Source organism: Natator depressus, chromosome 1, assembly GCF_965152275.1.
Source record: "Natator depressus isolate rNatDep1 chromosome 1, rNatDep2.hap1, whole genome shotgun sequence".
NCBI classification, from domain to species: domain Eukaryota; kingdom Metazoa; phylum Chordata; order Testudines; family Cheloniidae; genus Natator; species Natator depressus.
The window spans coordinates 12,983,184-13,000,566 of NC_134234.1; the positions used below are offsets into that span (position 1 = coordinate 12,983,184).

Below are 17,383 nucleotides of genomic sequence, written 5' to 3' on the forward strand. Positions count from 1 at the left end.
GGAGGCTAAAAACAAATGATGGCTTTAAAAAACCACATTATCTTCAATAAATAAAAGGCACGGGCCCAGCCGGGGACGCTGCCAGCTGCAGGGCGGGGGAGGGAGGGGCGCCTGTACAAACGTGATTAAAAAGCAGGTCCCCGCACTGCCCTCATAAATAACAGAGCATGTGATGTACACAACAGATCAACGGAGTGACTGACAATACATAATAGAACTAACCCTACTGTAAACAATGGGATAACACCCCAGGAGGGCTGGGCAAGGGATGCCAGCCCAGGGGCCACATGCTGGGCTAGGACAGAGCTGCTGGCCCCAGATCTTACATCATGTCTAGCACATGACAGTAGCGCTGCAACATGCATACCTAGGCTTCCCCCCACCCGAGAGGAGGCGGCTCATGGGCCTCGGTTACCTGATCGATTATCACTGGAAAGCCAGAGGGGCTCCCCCGCCTCGTTTCTGAAGGTCTCAGTCCTGGAGTTTCTGACCTGCTGAGAATTATGGGCCGGTCTTGCTAATGCAACACTGCACTTTGCTAGAGTGATGGGCCAACGTGCCGCACGCCCGGCAGCGATGCTGCCGTGTTATCAGGGCCAGGGCTGGAAGATGCTGTTGGAGTTTGTGATCCCAGGGCGGGTTTGCTGGGTAACTGCCCCCAAGTGAGCATTAGTCATCGCTCACAGGATGGGCCCTGCAATAATGCCCGGTCATAGAGGAGAGCTCTGAATGGGATCTAAGTGAGATGGAGTGAAAAGGCAGCAGCCCCCTGGGAGATCCTGTATGATGCCCCCTCCGACGCGGGGAGCCATTGCCATGTGAGAACAAAGCAAGTGGGCTCAGCCCCAGGGTTCTCGGTGGCCAGGAGGCCCCTTGGGCAGGGAGCCCTGAGGAGAGTCAAGAGGCTTCACAGATGCTAAAGCCAGATGGCTCATTAATCTGACTGCCTGTAGACCCCAGGCCATCAGAATAAGTGGGTGAAATCCCCGTCCAGTGGGCAAGGATGGACACCACTAAAGGGCTGGCTGGGAAAACTCACCCATCCCTTTTTCTAAAGGGGGTGGTGGATTGCCCTAAGGTGGCGTAGGCAGAATGGCCAGCCCTTTCATGGACACCAGGGGAGAGCCCGCAAGCCCAGCTCTCTCTCAATCACCATTAAGTTTCTTTAAATCGGGGCAGTCATTCTTAACAGCAACGATTTTCCTTCTTTAGAGGGGTAACTGCCCCCAGCAGAACATTGTCCTCAACTGAGGGAGCCACTGCTCTCCCATGACACGGACGAGGTTCTAAGAAAAATACTTCCCTGGAAAGTAACCCTGAGCTGAGAGTTTGAAGGGGAGGGGAAGGAATTCCCCACAGCCTCATGTACAGTGTTAGCATCCAGAGCAGGGACCTGGCTGGGGCCTGAATCAGCTTCCACCACGGCAGCAAACACAAAGTCAGCCACTGACTCGAGTAAGCCGGGGCAGCCCCTTAGCGCTGGGCAGCAGGCAGAACTCAGCCCCAGACACTGACCATCCTGTCACAACCCAGCCACAGAGCTCTTCCCGCTAATGGCAAAGATCCAAAATTAACCACCAAAGCAGAGAATCCCTGAGCTTCTGAACCAGTAAGTGCAGCTTCCTGCTTGACAAGCCGACCCCACACAAAAAAAAATACAGACCGTCTGTCTGAGGCAGGGTTAGGCACCGCTCAGCTCAATGGAGCATGGTCCCTGCTTCCCTCATGGGCAGGAACAACGGAGGAAACGTGCCTTGTTTGGATTCCTCCCCTGCAACTTTTGTGCGTCTCTTGAAAGCACCATTAACAACTACAATGCCACTCGCCCTCTTAGGGGGAGATGGGAGCACCATGGCCAACTGCACGCATTCAAAAAATCACGAGAGGGGCTTAAAAATTATGATTTTGGGGGTGGGGGAGCCTAAAATTTGGGTTCATTTTATGTCGTTTCTGAATCATGGGGGTCATATTTTCAAGCTTTTCCCTGCAACCATGTGAGCTAGAAATTTAGGGCAGGGTGAGCAAGGGGGATTAATGAAAGCTGAGAGTGTCTTCCAATCACATGGATCCAGGAGCTGGGGCTTTAAGAAAACCACCAGATGTGGCAAGAGATGATAAAATTACACTGCGAGAGCTGTGCCGTTACTGGCCCAATGCGATCACCACGGGGACATGAAAGTAGACAGAGCTTTGGTCACAGTAGGCTGGGCTGACTCCAGCCAGAGAGTTTCACTGCAAGTCCCCCTGGGTTTCCCTTCGTTCGTGAAGGGGGAAAAGAGAAAGCCAAACTCGCCATCCCCATGACTAGCCGCCAGCCCCAGACCGGTACACTGCAATACTCCGTTCCCCCTCACCCTGGAGCCCCTGGGAGGTAGGAATATGCTCCAGTCCAACACCAAGCTGCCTCTCTCTCTCTCTACCCTAGGCCCGAGTTTAAGAACACTGCTCTCTGCTGGAGCAACAGCCCCTATGATCTAAAGAAGGTAGCATGGTTTTTCCAGTTGGGCAGCTAAGTATCCCCCATCCCACCCATAGGTGCTAGAACTAGGGGTGCTGCCGTGCCCCCTGGTTTGAAGTGAGGTTTACAGTTTGGTTCAATGGCTCTGACACCCCCCACTATACGAATTGTTCCAGCACCCCGAGCCCCCTTCCCCTCCCCCCCAAGTCCCTCCCCAAAAGAAAAATGCTTTGGGCTGCTGGGCGTGTCCTTTGGCTCCTCCCTGCCGGCCCGGGCCCTGGTACCCGGGGCTGCGCCTTGCCATTCTCCGGGGTGGTGGAGCTCTCCCGAGGGGAAAATGAGTGTCACGCTTCGCCTTCAGCAGCGCCCAGGGTGTGCGTTTTATGGGTGGACTGTTCAACCAGAAGCCTCCAAGTGAGCCGCTTCTCAGGTCTCCTGGTGCACGAGGGAGTCAGATGATCACCTGCAGTGGGAGGCAAGAGAAGAGACATGTGACCAAGACGCAGCCTCTGGGGCGGCAGCCAGCCCAGAGGACTAGGGTGAGCTAGGCAAAATGCTGACAGAGCTGGGGCCTGGAGTGAGAGGAACTCCTGGGTCCCATTCCCGGCCCTGCCACTGGCTCACAGTAGGACCTGGATCAAGTTGCTTAGGGCTTGTCTACACAGGGACACCCAGCTGTATTAATCCAAAGTAATTTAAAGTGGATTGGGCAGCCAGCTCCCTGATGGGCACCCCTTGCTGGGCAGCTCTTCTTGCCAGATCTACCACCACGGGAGTGCTAGCATGATTAAAACCTTCACACTTCCTTGGAACCCCCCCCCCCTCCACTCATGCATTGGGATTATTGATAACACAGCCTCTCTTGGGGAGCACCTCTCCTGCCAAGGGACCGGCTCTGGTCCGAAGAGCTTTCAGTGTGAAGCAGTACTGTTCTCAAAGACATCAGGGTGCATGGAGGTCAGGTAATCAAGGGAACGGCTGAGACCATAAAGCAGCAGCGCAGGTCAACAGGTTCAGGTTTTTAGGGAAAATGGCTCAAATGGCCTGGTTTGGCCAAGGGTTTCACTTTGGGTCCTGGACCAGGCAGGGCCTTCTCTCCCAGCACCTGGTTTTTTCCTGCCGTAGTTAGGAAGGGTGAGTATTTGTAGTGGGATAGGATCTAGGAATCCTGGACAGAACAGAACAGAGACCCCCCCAAGTCTACGTAATGCTGAAGGGTAGAGTTGACCAAGTACGATTTGAATCTCTGATTTCAGGGTAAGAAGCCTCAGCATTGGCCTCTAGCAGCCTGCTGAGACAGAGAAGGGCTTTGCTGTTAGAAAGGAGGGTGATGGATGACTTAATTTGCCAAGACGTCCCCACTCCAAAGAACTATGCAAGCCGCACAGCTGGGCTCACCACCCACATTAAGAGAAAGCCTCACATCTCAAGTGGACAGATCATCTAATATCAGGGGCAAGGGATTCTGCCTGAAAGTGGGAGGGCCATAAGACCTCGCCCCCTTCATGGCCCTGCCCCCCTCTTCCTCGCCCCCAGGGCCAGGGCCTTGGCAGGGAAGAGGAGAGGCAGGGGTCCGAGGCTGTGGTGAAAAGTGGACTGGCCAGTACCATCCACTTTCAAAAAGTGGGAGGGCCATGCCCCACCCCCACCCTCACCCCCACCCCTCTGTTCCAGCACCCCTGCTGAGAGCCCAGGTTCACAGAGGCCAGTGGGGTTAGACCCAGAACAGCTGCCCAGGGCCAAGTCAGCAGACACCGTCCCCGTGACAGCACAGACCCTACACGCTCCGCAGCTGTGCTGTGGTGCTACAAGGGGCTGGCTGCACTGGGCACCACGCTCTAGCATGGCTTGGGCTGGTCTGATGTAGATAAAGAGACACTAGAAATCCCTCTCCAGCCCTTCTGCATCACAGAGCAACCAAACGGGGTGCAAAGTCTCCTTGCCTCCCTGTGGCTGTGCCGGACAAGGGTCACAGGGCCAGTATACCTGCCCCTGCATGCCTGGCCATAGGAGAGACTCTGGAGCCCCATGGAGGACCATCGCTGCAGTCCGAGGGAGGAGATGCATCCGTCCCCTCCCTTTGGGCTCCACGGCGGTGGGATAATTAGGATGTTGTGTCTGTCGACACAGGCCTGGCTCCTGCGCTCTGTTCTGTGGGCTAGAGTGGGCAAGTGGCTCAAGGGAGGAACAGAAAGGCAGCCCAGCTCTGCCTTTGGGGGAGCAATTTCACTGCCTCCCCCGCTGGCACTAAAAGCTCTGCCCCATGCTGGGCTGGGGGACTGGGGCTATTTCCCAGCCAGAGGCTGATGCAATAATCAGCTTTGGACTGAGCTATTTGTGTTACTTGTCTGAAATCGATCACAACAGAAAACCCCAACCAGGCCAAGCCAATTCCCCTCTGCTTGGAGAGAGGGATCCTTAATTGCAGCACATGGAAGTGTGTGTGTGTGTTTTCTGCAAAAGCTTCGAAGTCACTTGGGCCATAGTCCCATTGGAAGCCCAGGGAACCAGTGCTCCTTAATCACTTAGACTCACCAGAAAATCCCACCCTCTATTTCAGAACACTTCCATCAAAGCGCAGCCTAAGTCAGTCTGGCAGAGCCAGGCACAGAACCCAGGAGTCCTTCTTCCCTTCCCCCTGCTCCGACCAGTGGAGGGCACTCCTCTAGTTAACCCACAAAAGCAGCGATGTATTACTCTGGGGTTATTGCTGCCTCTCACTCATGCCAGGAAATGGGAAGTCAAACCAACAAGGAGGTGGAGACTCAGGACTGTGTGTAGGTGTTGATGGCAGCATCGTCTCCCAGTCACAGAACTGCCACCCTTTCAGAGATGCGCTGTCAGGGCCTCACCCCATCCAGCGTCAAGGCGCAGGGTTTGGAGAGTCCAGATGGACCCTTCTAGCCATCAGGGCTGGAGGTGACCCGAGATGCAAGCTGGGCTTCAGTTTGCTGCCCTGGGAAATCTCAGGCTGGAGCCGACAGGCCATAGGACAGGTGCGTAGGAGGGATCAGTCGGTCCTGCAGGATTCCAGGGCAAGCGACCATTGTACAGGGCTGCTGCTGCTCTGGAGGTGCCTTGTGGGGTCAGCCACATTCTTCTGCGAGGAAGGACTAATGAGCCCGCAGGAACCAGAGAGGCCCACGACATGACGCAGACAAACCCTGTCCTAGCCTCTGGTAGAGCTCTTCCCCCTTTGAAACCTGCCGCCTACCCTTCACCGTGACACTGCTGCAGCCTATGGGGTGCCCTGCGAAGCACAGAGAGCCCTGCTGAGCCGAGCTCTCCCAGACCAGCTGGCTCAGAGCTGAACCCGAACAGTCCCTCGAGTGCCCCTAACCCTCTGCACCCCGTGGCAGCAAATCCAAAGGGCTCTGTTACCTTCAGAGAACAAGGTTACGCTTGCCAAGGCTTATGACCTAGGGGCTGTCCTGAAACAAACTGCTGATGTGCCAGGTGTTCACACCTGTGTATCTTCCCTTTCAGCACTGCCCACTGCTTTGGCAGGTCCTTTGCTGGTGCAGTTATGTGTAATTCAGCGACTGGCCAGCAGGGGGAACCGGAGGCCCAGGCACCTATACCGGGCAGAACAAACCATGCCCATTCCAACTCGCTCGGTCTCCGTTAACGGACAAGTGCCAGCAAACGCCCCTGATGTGGCAGCTCGTCATGTGCCAGTGGCAGCCCGTCTGCCCCCCCAGGAGGCTGTTTCTGCATGTTCACGCTCCCTAGCTCCCCGGCCATCTCAAGGCAGGCTCCAGGCAGCGGGGCACGGCGGTATGTGGCTGTGAGAACGCCAGCAGCCTGCCATGGCACAGCATCCCTGCTCCCCGCCCCCAGAGCAGCAGTGTCATGGCCAGGATGGAGAAGTGGGGCAATGGGGGTGGTTTCTCTCTGGGAAGCAGCTGCAGAGGAGTTCGCCCGCCCGCTCTGAAGCGTCACCCCGCACTCTGCAGCCCCGTATTACTTTACATCTCCTGACTCGCCTGCAGTGACCGCGACAGCTGCCCAGCCCCATTCTGCAGAGGCCAGAGGAGCGTCCCAATGCCGAGGGGTGCTTACTGAACTCTGAATATTTCAGGCTTGCCTCGCGGTAGCTCTGCGGGCTCACAGCCCTCCCTGGGACACAGCCCTGCTCTATTGCTCACCTGGACCGATCCCAGTCACAAATTCCCTGTGCTGTAGAGCTGGGAATAGGATCTGTGCACATACACAGTCGCCCAGCCCCGGCTCCCCCTAGCCGCTGCCCACCATCTTGGGGAGAGAGATGTGCAGCGAGAGCTTCCACAAGACCACAGCCCCACTGTCAACGGCGCAGCCACCACCAAGGGCAGGAAACACAACGTCCTGAAAACAAACCCGGTCACCCAGCCGTGGGCATAAGAGACTCCCAGGTAAACAGCCCTGTGCGGCTCGGGCCTCAGAGCCAAAGATGATCCCAGCTATGCACTGCCATAACGCCACCGCAGATCCCATCGCTGTGGGTCAGGGCACCCCCCTGCCTTGGCCAGCGGCTGTTTTTCTAATGTAGGAAGCACCACAATTAAAATGTTCCATGAGTCTCCCACACAGACTGGGTGTGACACGCTGCGGCTGCACATAGTCGATGCTGGAGAGCAGCCCATTTGCCAGCACTCCCTGCTGGGTCTGTCTGTACAGCCAAAAGCCCGGAAATTGGGGATAAAGTCCTAATAGGACTAAACTACCGGGGGTCTGTTGCTTTTCAGATCCTGAATTCAGTGTCCTCAAAATATTCCAGCATGTGGCAGCTGAGAGGCCAAGGACACGCTGCAGGCTGGGAAAAGGGGAGGTCACTGATTTGAGATACACTCAGAATCTATCCACAGTCGCTGGCTGTTTCTAGGAGGGTGGTGCAGCAGGGGGATAGTTAGGGGTCAGCACCACAGGTGCCGACTTTCTTCTGCCCAGGTGGATGCTCTGCCCTGAGGTCCTACCCCCACTCCACTCCTTCCCCCAAGGTCACCCCGCTCCCCCTGCCTCTTCCTGCCCCACCTCTACCTCTCCCCCCGCCTCTTCCCACCCCTGCTCTGCCCCCTCTACCCCAAGTGGGCTCTGTCTCCTCCCCGCAGCACCTCCTGCCTGCTGCCAAACAGCTGATTGGCGGGTGGCTGGTGAGCACCCACAGTGTCGGCCCCTATGGTCAGCATTAGGCCCCAGAGTTAGCGCCCCGTTAAGGCAGTTCCTGGTGCTGGGGTTTCTGACACTGCCGGCTCACTAAAACCACGCTGCCCTGCTTCACGTTGGGCACGACCCCTTGGCAGCCAGAGCTAGAAGCTTGTGGCCTGGTGCTCAGAGGTGTGGAGCACCCACAGCTCCTATTGACTTGGGAAAGAGCTGGGGAAGGGGATGGGGGGGGCTTGGCAACGTCCAGGGCAGCGGTTGTTTGTACGTAAACGGTAGGCGTGAAGTCTGCAGAAAGGGTGGCTCTCCTAGAGAAGGGGTAGCATACGGCAGCCGCATCCAAAGCCCAGCCAGCTGGCTCGGGGGCACTGCTGCCTGACAGCTGCTTTACACGCAGCGAGCCTGGTGACTCTTTCCAGGGCCCAGAGGACAGGTGTCCACAGCCCCCAACACTCTCCTCCACCTGGCGGCGTCAGCAGAGAGGCCCCAGGCCAGAGGCGCCGTCTCGCTCCTCCTGACTCAGCAGCGGGTTCAGGTCCTCGGGCCTCTGGCTACTGCCCAGCTGGCTTATGCTTGGGATTTAAACTGGACGGCGCAGCGTGTGCGTATAATCCCAGGAGAAGCCGACAGACGCCCAGCTCTGGAATTCAGCAGCTTGTCCAGGCCACGCTGAGACACAGATTTCCTTACGGCCGATCCCCAGCCAGCTGGCTGACAACGCAGAGCTCCCTGAGATGGGGAAGGGAGGCTAGCTGTGCCTCAGAGCCACCCAGGGGATCACAGAGAGCCCAGCTATCGCCTCTGGGCAGGGGCACAGTTCATACACGCTGGGGACAGGAAGCTCCTAGAGCAGGGGCGGGCAAACTTTTTGGCCTGCGGGCCACATCGGGTTTCGGAAATTGTATGGTGGGCGGGTCAGGGGAGGCTGTGCCAGGCTGCGCCCCCGCCCCCAATCGCGCCCCCCCCCGACGGCCCCGTCCCCGGGACTCCTGCCCCATCCAACCCCCTCTGTTCCCTGACGGCCCCCCCAGGACCCCTGCCCCATCCACCCCCACCCCTCCCACTCCCTGTCCCCTGAAACTGCCCCCCCACTGCCCCATCCACCCCCCCCCCGCTCCCTGCCCCCTGACCGACCTGGAACTGCCCCCCCACTGCCCCATCCAACCCCCCTCCTTCCTGACTGACCCCCCAGGACCCCTGCCCCCCATTCAACCCCCCCCAGTCCCCCACCCGAACTCCCCTGCCCTCTATCCACCCCCCCGGCTCCCCGCCCCCTTACCGCGCAGCACAGAGCACTGGGGGCGCTACGCCGGGCCGGTGTAGCGCAGTAAATCGCTCTCCGTAACGGCCACCAGCAGCACATTCCTACGCGGAGCATGGTGCGCTGAGGCTGCGGGGGAGGGAGAACAGCGGGGGAGGGGCTGGGGGCTAGCCGGCCGGGCAGGAGGGGCCCGCGGGCCGTAGTTTGCCCACCTCTGTCCTAGAGCATCGTTCCCTCCCTGCCACCGAAACCCAGGTCCAGGGTTTAGCTCATCTCCAGCCTTGCTTTCCAAGCCAAAGCTTTGGGGAGCCTGTCGAGAGGTGGCTGATTCTAGCGGGAAGCGGAGAGGGGAGTAAAAGCTGGACCGGAGTCCTCAGCCTGCGGGGGCTGGAACCCCTGTTGTTCAGGAGCCCCTCCCCGGCCCACCCCATGCACGCTCACCTCTTGTTGGCTGTCGGCCGTTTTCAGCCATTTCGACCTGGCTCCGGTGCCCACCAGGGGTTTCTGCTCAGTGGGGAGGCCGCTGCGGGGGGAGTCGGCCGGCTCAGCCCCACTGCACTCCGAGATGGTTTTCACTTCTGGAGGGTTGGGCTTCTGCTCGGGGATGCGAGCCACTCGGAACCTGCAGACACAGCAGCGCATGGGTCAGAGACACTATGGCGGGGCATGGGGACGACCAGCCGCCCTGGGGGCATGAGCAGCCCAGCCAACGTTACCCCCATATGCGGAACAGCCGGCAGGGCCTGACTTTGCACAGAGACAGCTGCCTGAGTGTCGTGTATCTCCCCGCCTGGCCTTACAAAGGGCAGTATATGCCCCATTACACAGATGGGGAAACCGAGGCACACAGAGACTAAGCAGCCTGCCCAAAGTCACACAGCGATGGGTAAGGCGATGATTGTGTCATGGCTATTTTTAGTAACAGCCACGGACAGGTCGCAGGCAAAGAAAAATTCATGGAAGCTGTGACCTGTCCCTGACTTTTACTAAAAATATCCACGACAAAAGCGGGGGGGAGCTGGGGGTCCCCCTCCGCTGGCAGCTCCGAGCTGTGGGCGTCCCCCCAGCTGCCCGCAGAGCTTCCATCCTCTGGGGCGGCAGGGGTATGCTGCCGCTTCCTGTCTCCCCAGGCGGCAGGAGACCCTGCAGCTCCCTGCCGGCGCTGGCTGAAGTCACGGAGGTCTTTGGAAGTCATGGATTCCGTGACCTCGGGGACTACATCGCAGCCTTGGCAATGAGTGGCAGAGCTGGAGGCCTGGCTCCTAGTCCTCGTCTCTAGTCGGATGATCACACTGCATCGTCTGGGTTCAATACGAAGTGTTTGTGCATCTCGGCTAGCCCTCCATATCCAGCCCACGTTAAACCCCAGCCACAGGTAGATCCCGGAGATGGCTAAACAAGTGACCCCACCTTGGCACCCTGCAGATAGTCTCCCTGGGCACCAAGAGGGGGCAGTGTGCCATGCCCAGTCTATGGCTCTGCTTGGGAAGGCCTGTTCTGTATGTAACACGGGGCCTCTGGATGGCTTGTTGGCAGCGGGGACTGAACCCAGGATTTAAAGCCATGAGCCTCCACGGCCTGGGCTAGAAGACCCAGCTCTTAGCAGGCTCAAACTCTGATGTGGTCCAGCCACTAGAGCAGGGCGGAGAGCCCACCGGGTAAGGCCCTGCCCAGCCATACATGGGACCCAGCTATGCGAGAAGCCCTCTCGGATCAGAGCCATTCCAGGCCTGGTGGCATCGAGGGCTCGGGCAGGGGCTGCTGCCTCTGGGACTGGCTCTCTGCAGCGGGCTGGGGATCATTAGGGGAAGGCTCCGTTTAACAGGGCCTGCCGGACAGCGGGGTTGAGATGAACGGGGTGCTGAGAGCTGCAGCAAGTGACCCATGCCTTGCAGTGTCCCCCTGCGCGCTCCTAGAGGTGGGCCCGAGCTGTGATGGGGGGCTGCAGGCCCAGGCCTCGGGGCAGGCCCAGCTCCACTCCTGATGGTTCTGCGTGTGACAGGCAACGACCCCCCACCCCCCGGGATCTGCCCCCTTCAGGGCGGGGGCCAGTCCCGCTCACCTGCCCACGGAGAGGATGGTGATCTCTCCCGGCCGGCTGGCCTTGCCGCCCGGCTTGGCCGGCTTGGGGGCGACGCTGGCAGGAGCGGGGATGATGGAGGCCGCGGCAGTGGCGGCCACGGCTTCTGGAGAGAGCAGCACCTCCGGCCACTTCTTCTGGCAGCAGCGGGTGCAGCTGGGGCCAGAGCGAGTGGCCAGGCCCTGCACAGTGTGCAGGTGATGCTGGTGCCGGCAGATGTGGGGGATGTGCGGTAGGAAGTGCAGCCTGCTGGGGAGAGACACAGTCAGGAGGGAAGGAGGGGGTGTGAGTGAAGCCCTGGTTAAAGTCTCCCTGCGAGGGGGCGGGGGGGCAGGCCAGGGCCTGGCCCAGGGGAGATACAGGTCATGCACATCACAGCCCGATCACCTAGCACGCCCCCTCCGGCATCCCCACCACCAGAGCGGCCTGGGACACTGACTACTCTGTACCCCAGCTCCCTGCTGGCGAACACCAACACCCAGCTGCTCACCTGCGCATCCCCCCGGTGCCGTAGGGTTTAACCTGAGCGCAGCTAAGCTGGGTCGGTGGGCGGAGTGATCGGCTGTATCCTTCCCCCGGCAGCCAACTCCTGGATGTTTCCTAGAGCTGCCCACCCTGTGCAGCGACCAAGGGGTCAGCCTGGCTCACTCCCATGTACAGCAAGTGCGGTGGGTCCTTTGGTCACAGGGTGGCAGTGTTGGTTTCCCAAGGGGTTATGGCACGTTTGCATCAAGCCCCGCTACAGCCCCGCTGAGTCCAGCAGGGGTTTGTCTTGGGACTCAGGGAGTTGGGTTTGGTCTGGGCTGCAAGACGGAGCCGTATCGGGACGTGGGCGCGTATGGTTCCTTGTTGTCCTGGGGCTTCCTACAGGGAGACCCTTTGGGAAAAGGAGCTGTGCCAGGCCTGCCCCTCTGATGCCAGCAGCAGCCCTGGATTTTCCACGCCCTGAACAGACTCCCAGCCTTCCCTGCTCAGGCAGGCCCGTCTCCACTGAACAGCCGCAAACGAAGCCGGCATCAGCACAGGGCTGCCGGCCCAAGGCCCTTACCTGTTAGCAGGCTTGTGGGTGGTCTGCACCAGCTGCTTGCTATGGTACTCCTTCAGCAGCTCCTCCAGGGCTGCAGCGTTCTCTGCACGCAGAAATTCAACACGGCCAATGAAGACAGATGCAAAGGGAGACACAAGACCAGCCGTTCAGCCATGGGTCAGCTCAGGGACAGAGTTAGACCGTCCCAGGCCTGGCCCTACTTGTTCAAAGGCTGGGCTATGCAGGTTCACATCTGTGGCCCAGTTAGGGTCCGGGGGCTGAAAGACCTATGCCCTTTGGCGTGCTGGCTAAGGAAACAGGGGACAGCACTCAGGTGCTGGAGTTGTACAGAGGAGCCTCTCCGGAAATCAAAGTCACTGGCCAGCACCGATGCAGTGCTCAGCAATGAAAGCCACATGTTCGGTCTCTCCCCTGAGTGTAACATGCAGCCACACGGGTCAGAGATCCCTTCCTCCCTTGGTACCATACTGACCTTTCTTCTCCGTGATCAGCTGCACAAGGACCCCGATGGTATCTTGGTTGGCATCGTCTATTCTGTACGCTGAGTTATTACCTGGAGTGGGAAACCTGGGAATTAAAACCTGCTGCCATTCTCCAGGCACAGTAACGCAGCGGCTCAGCACCTCACCCACGTCAGCTGATTAAGCCTCATGGTGATACACAGACAGGCAAGCAGTGTGCCCATTTTACAGATGGGGAAATGGAAACGAAAGGACTCCCTCAAACTCAGTCAGTGGCCTGGCCAGACAGAACCCAGGCACCCTGGCTCTCAGTCCAATGTCCTAAGCACCCTCCCCTTGCAGAGCTATGAAAAAAAAAAAGTTACATTTTCCCTGATGTGACATTTAGAGCCCTTCCCCGCAAGTCACAGAGTATTTTTAAATGCTTCTCTACCATACAAGTCAGCTGGTGTCCGGGATCAGCTGGGAGTCTGCCAGTCCTTTTATTATATAGGAGTTCTATCACAATATGGTCTAGACAATACTTAGTCCTGCCATGAGTGCAGGGAACTGGACTAGATGACCTCTCGAGGTCCCTAGAGGCCCCAGAGCCAGCTCTGTTATGCGAGGTGCTGTACACACACTCACATCTGCTAGCCTGAAGAGCTCACGAGTCTAAGCAGACAAGACAAAGGGGGCGTTATGGCTGTTTTACAGATGGGAAACGGAGGCACAGAGGAAATAAGGGACTTGCTCAAGATCAAGGAGACAAAGCTGGGAACTGAACTCGGATCGTCTGCATCCCAGAGCCTTAGCCACAAGCGCAGACTCCCTTTAGCCCAGGACAGCCAGCCAAGCTGTCCCATTTCGTTGCTCTCCAGCTCGTGCTGCCTTAGAGCAGGTGGCCTTTCCCGTACATTTAACGGGTCATTGGGTCGAATGGCCTGACCCAAAATCCCAGATCCATGCATGATTCTGAGCCCCAACCTGGCGGCATGAGCTTGGTTCAGATCCTTAGGGCCATTCATTCTGCCAGCATTGCCAAGTTCTTCGCTCACAGGCCCTGTCTCTTTCTAGGGTAGACATTCCTCTGGGCACCCGTTCCGGCCTTTCCCATGACCCTCAGATATTTTGAATACCAACACCACTACACCCGCTGGCCAGGAGATGATACTGCTGTCCCAGCCCAGCCCATGCAATCTGGGTTGTGCGGAGACAGCTGCGCCTTCATTCCCCCTTAGCGCAGGGGGCTGAGGTTGCAGGCGATTGCTGACTAACGCAGCTGCAGCCCAGATGGCAAGGGGAGCTGCAGCCACAGCTCATAAAGCATCGCCTTGGGCCAGCGTCTGATCTCACACCAGAGAGGTGGCAACTGACAGTTAGCAAAAAATCCAGCTAGGCCTCCCAAAGCCAGTGGCAAGGTCTTAGGAGGGTGATGCCCTGGACTCTGAGCTAGTGCGATATGTCCTTGCAGGGGGCAAAGCAAATAGCGCTATCTGTCCAATACCCTGCTGTGCCAAGGATTGGCGACTGCTGGCTCCAGCAACAACCGACCTGTGGTTAGTTACCAGGCTCGCTGCAGGCATCCCTGGGAGCAATTCTCTGGCCTGGGCTGTGCCAGAGGCCAGACTAGATGATCACGATGGTCCCCTCTGGCCCTAGAGTCGAGGACTCAAACTTGCAGAACACTTTACAGAGAGCAGATGGGGAAACAGACACAGAGAGAGGAAACATTGAGTCCCAGTCAGTGCACCAGACCACACTGCCACCCCCTAGGGCATGCCCAGGAGCCAGCTGGCTCCTGCTCCCATTCAGCAATATGGGAAGAGCAGGATGGTCACAACCCCCCGGGTGACCCCAGGTTGGGAACCCCCTGCCAGGAACCATTCCATACAGATCCTTCCCTGACTCCTCTTCCCTGGGCGCATCAGAGGTAATGTTAGGCCGTCATCAGAGACGAGATCATAGAAGATTAGGGTTGGAAGAGACCTCAGGAGGTCATCTAGTCCAACCCCCTGCTCAAAGCAGGACCAACACCAACTAAATCATCCCAGCCAGGGCTCTGTCAAGTCAGGCCTTAAAAACCTCTAAGGATGGAGATTCCACCACCTCCCTAGGTAACCCATTCCAGTGCTTCACCACCCCACTAGTGAAATAGTGTTTCCTAATATCCAACCTAAACCTCCCCCACAGCAACTTGAGACCATTGCTCCTTGTTCTGTCATCTGCCACCACTGAGAACAGCCGAGCTCCATCCTCTTTGGAACCCCTCTTCAGGTAGTTGAAGGTTGCTATCAAATCCCCCTCACTCTTCTCTTCTGCAGACTAAACAAGCCCAGTTCCCTCAGCCTCTCCTCATAAGTCATGTGCCCCAGCCCCCTGAACGGGTACCCAGTTCCACCTCCATCAGGTACCTGTGCCAGCTGTTCTCTCTCATCATGAGCCCAGCAGCCCTGCTGCTCTCCTCTAACCAAATCTCGTGGCAGTGCCCGTCCTGAGGGGCTCAGCGAGTCTGACACCAGGGAAGAACCCAGCCAAGCCCCTTGCAAAGCAGGTGGGCAGTGTCTGTGGCTGACGGTGCAGACTGGTGGATGGGATGCTGGACAGGCGGCTGGCCACTGATGCACTGAGTCTCCTTAGGCTCGGGTGCCTCAGTTTCCCCAGCTGTACCATGGGTAGAATAGCACGTGAGATGACAAGCGCGTTATGCGCCCTGTATTATAATTAAGGATACGGTTTTGTCACGGATATTTGTAGTAAAAAAAGTCATGGACAGGTCGTGGGCAATAAACAAAAATTCATGGAAGCCCATGACCTGTCCCTGACTTTCACTAAAAATATCCATGACAGAGGCCAAGGCGGGTTCAGCACCCACTGCTGCTGGGGCTCCCGGGTCCCCCACCACTGTGGTGCATGGGAGCTCTGGGGTCCCCCTGCCCGTGGGGCTGGGCTGCGGCGGGGTCCCCTAGCCCCAGGGGCAGTGCTGGGCAGCTGCAGGGGGTCCCCCCTGACACGGCGGGGCAGCTGATGGGTCCCCCTACCAAGGCAGGGGCTGGGAACTGCGGGGACAGGGCTGGCTGGGAGCTCCAGCCCCAGGGCAGAAAATGTCAGAGATCAATGGAAGTCACGGATTCCGTGACCTAATCAGTGCCTTAGTTAGAACGATTCTTTCGTTAAAAAGCAACTGGACAATCCTGAGAAGCCCCAGCCCTCTCAAATACTCCCTGGTCACTTAACTGTAGCTAACACTGATCCAGAAACTAGGTCAGCCCCAGCCCCCTTCTCATGCCCGACTCTTCTACACAGCAACCACTGGTGCTGCAGACATCAGGGACCGCGAGCCCCCGTAGCCATGGCGACGGCAGCTGGGGCTGGGCGCTTCAGGGTTATTTAACGTTCACTCAGCTCAGAAAACAAACAGGGGAGGCGTGCTGCAGGGCAATCACCGAGGGCCGCGGCGGGCAGGCCAACAGCACGCCAGGCTGCCCTGCAGGGCTCGCGCTCAGAGCCAGCGGGCGTGCTGGGCAGGTGTTGGTTGTCGCCATGGTTCTAGAGGGGTTTTGTGTTGCTTGGGCGTTCGAGTGAGGAATCAGGGTTTAGAGATGAGTCTACTTCTGAGGGATCTGGAGAGGGTGGAAGCCCAGGCCGGGGGGCTGGGGGGTAACACAGATGAAGGCACAGAGACAAATAGGAGAAGGCAAATGAAGAGGGTGCTTGGTCTTGCCATCTGTCAGTGTGTGTTGTGTAGGGGGACACGGGGGGGAAGATGGATGCTGTTGTGCGGTTACTTTGTTCATAGCCTAAGGGAGGTGTAGCAGCTGCATAGAAATCACTCGCGGTGCCAACTCTCACATTTTAAGCACAAGTCTCACAATATTTGCCGTTTTCTTCTTAAAACTCCAGCCCCGGAGTCATGTGATTACAACCGAATCTCAGGTTTTCAAGTACAGAGTCCGTAGGCCTCACTGCTGCAGAACAGAGCCCGAAAACGTGACCCCGTAAAGGCTCAAAACCCAGAAACTCAAACAGACCCCCAGGTATGTTTAAGTCTCGTGATAAAGCAGCCATTTTCCTGGTTTTTTGGAGCCTGACTCAGGAATTGTGAATGCACGGGGGCAGCAGGCTCCGTTTTAATCAACTCCAAGCTTCCCTCGCTCCGGTTATGAGCCCCACACATCTGCATCACACAGTTTTATCTGGAGGATTCCCCTGCACTTCTGCAGGGGAATTTAAGAGAAATGAACGCATGCCCCCATCATGGGCTCTATGTAACAAAGAGGGTGGGCTCGACGCAGGGAACAGGTCCAGAGCCCGTTGCTTGAAAAAGCGAGGTCAAAGAACGTTCCCACAGCTCCTATCTGGCCCAGGGACTAATGACAGAGGGGCAAAGCGATGACCCAGACTTCACCACAGCTCAGGACTATCCCATGCCAGGATTTTGATTCAGATCCCAAAGTGGTTCACAAGCTCCACATATACAGTACGGCAGAAACGCAGCCACCTCTGGGATGGAAGGTACCAGCCAACTTGCACACAGCGAAGCATGCCGAAGTGGGGTGGGGCAGGGGAGTATTTTGCCCTGTTGTGTCTTGCCCATGAATGCTGTTCTCAAAAGCACCATGGCATTTCTATTGACCACGCAGAAAAGGGGATTCCAGTTTTAAGTCGTCCCTAGAGAATTTCCCACACAGCAACCCTCAGCCACCTGGGTTAGATAAAACACTGACTCACACTTGCCAAGTTCTGACCCGTGGACTCTGGGGGTGCCAAACCAGAGGATTAGGGATCTAAGCCATCCCCAGGCGCTACTAACCAGACTCAGAATGGGCCTCTTGTTTTCAGAGAACAATTTATCTCAAGGCTCTTGATCTACCCTGGGCTTTGTTTCTATTGTCTCCAGTGATGAGCGAGGCACCGGGGACAGGCGTCATGGGGTGACGGAAATGTAACAGCT

General features: G+C 57.7%; 1 protein-coding gene across 1 annotated transcript in view; it reads right to left on the reverse strand.

Moving 5' to 3' along the window:
* Positions 1-2,701: 2,701 nt before the first annotated feature.
* Positions 2,702-17,383, reverse strand: part of RELT (RELT TNF receptor) — a 79,301-nt gene continuing 64,619 nt past the window's right edge. Inside the window, exons 7-11 of the mRNA XM_074942922.1 lie at positions 12,462-12,542; positions 11,990-12,071; positions 10,924-11,190; positions 9,303-9,483; positions 2,702-2,921 (exon numbers count right to left, since the gene is read on the reverse strand). Of these exons, the coding sequence (XP_074799023.1) occupies positions 2,910-2,921; positions 9,303-9,483; positions 10,924-11,190; positions 11,990-12,071; positions 12,462-12,542 (623 nt within the window). The 3' untranslated portion in view covers positions 2,702-2,909. The remainder of the gene's footprint in view (positions 2,922-9,302; positions 9,484-10,923; positions 11,191-11,989; positions 12,072-12,461; positions 12,543-17,383) is intronic.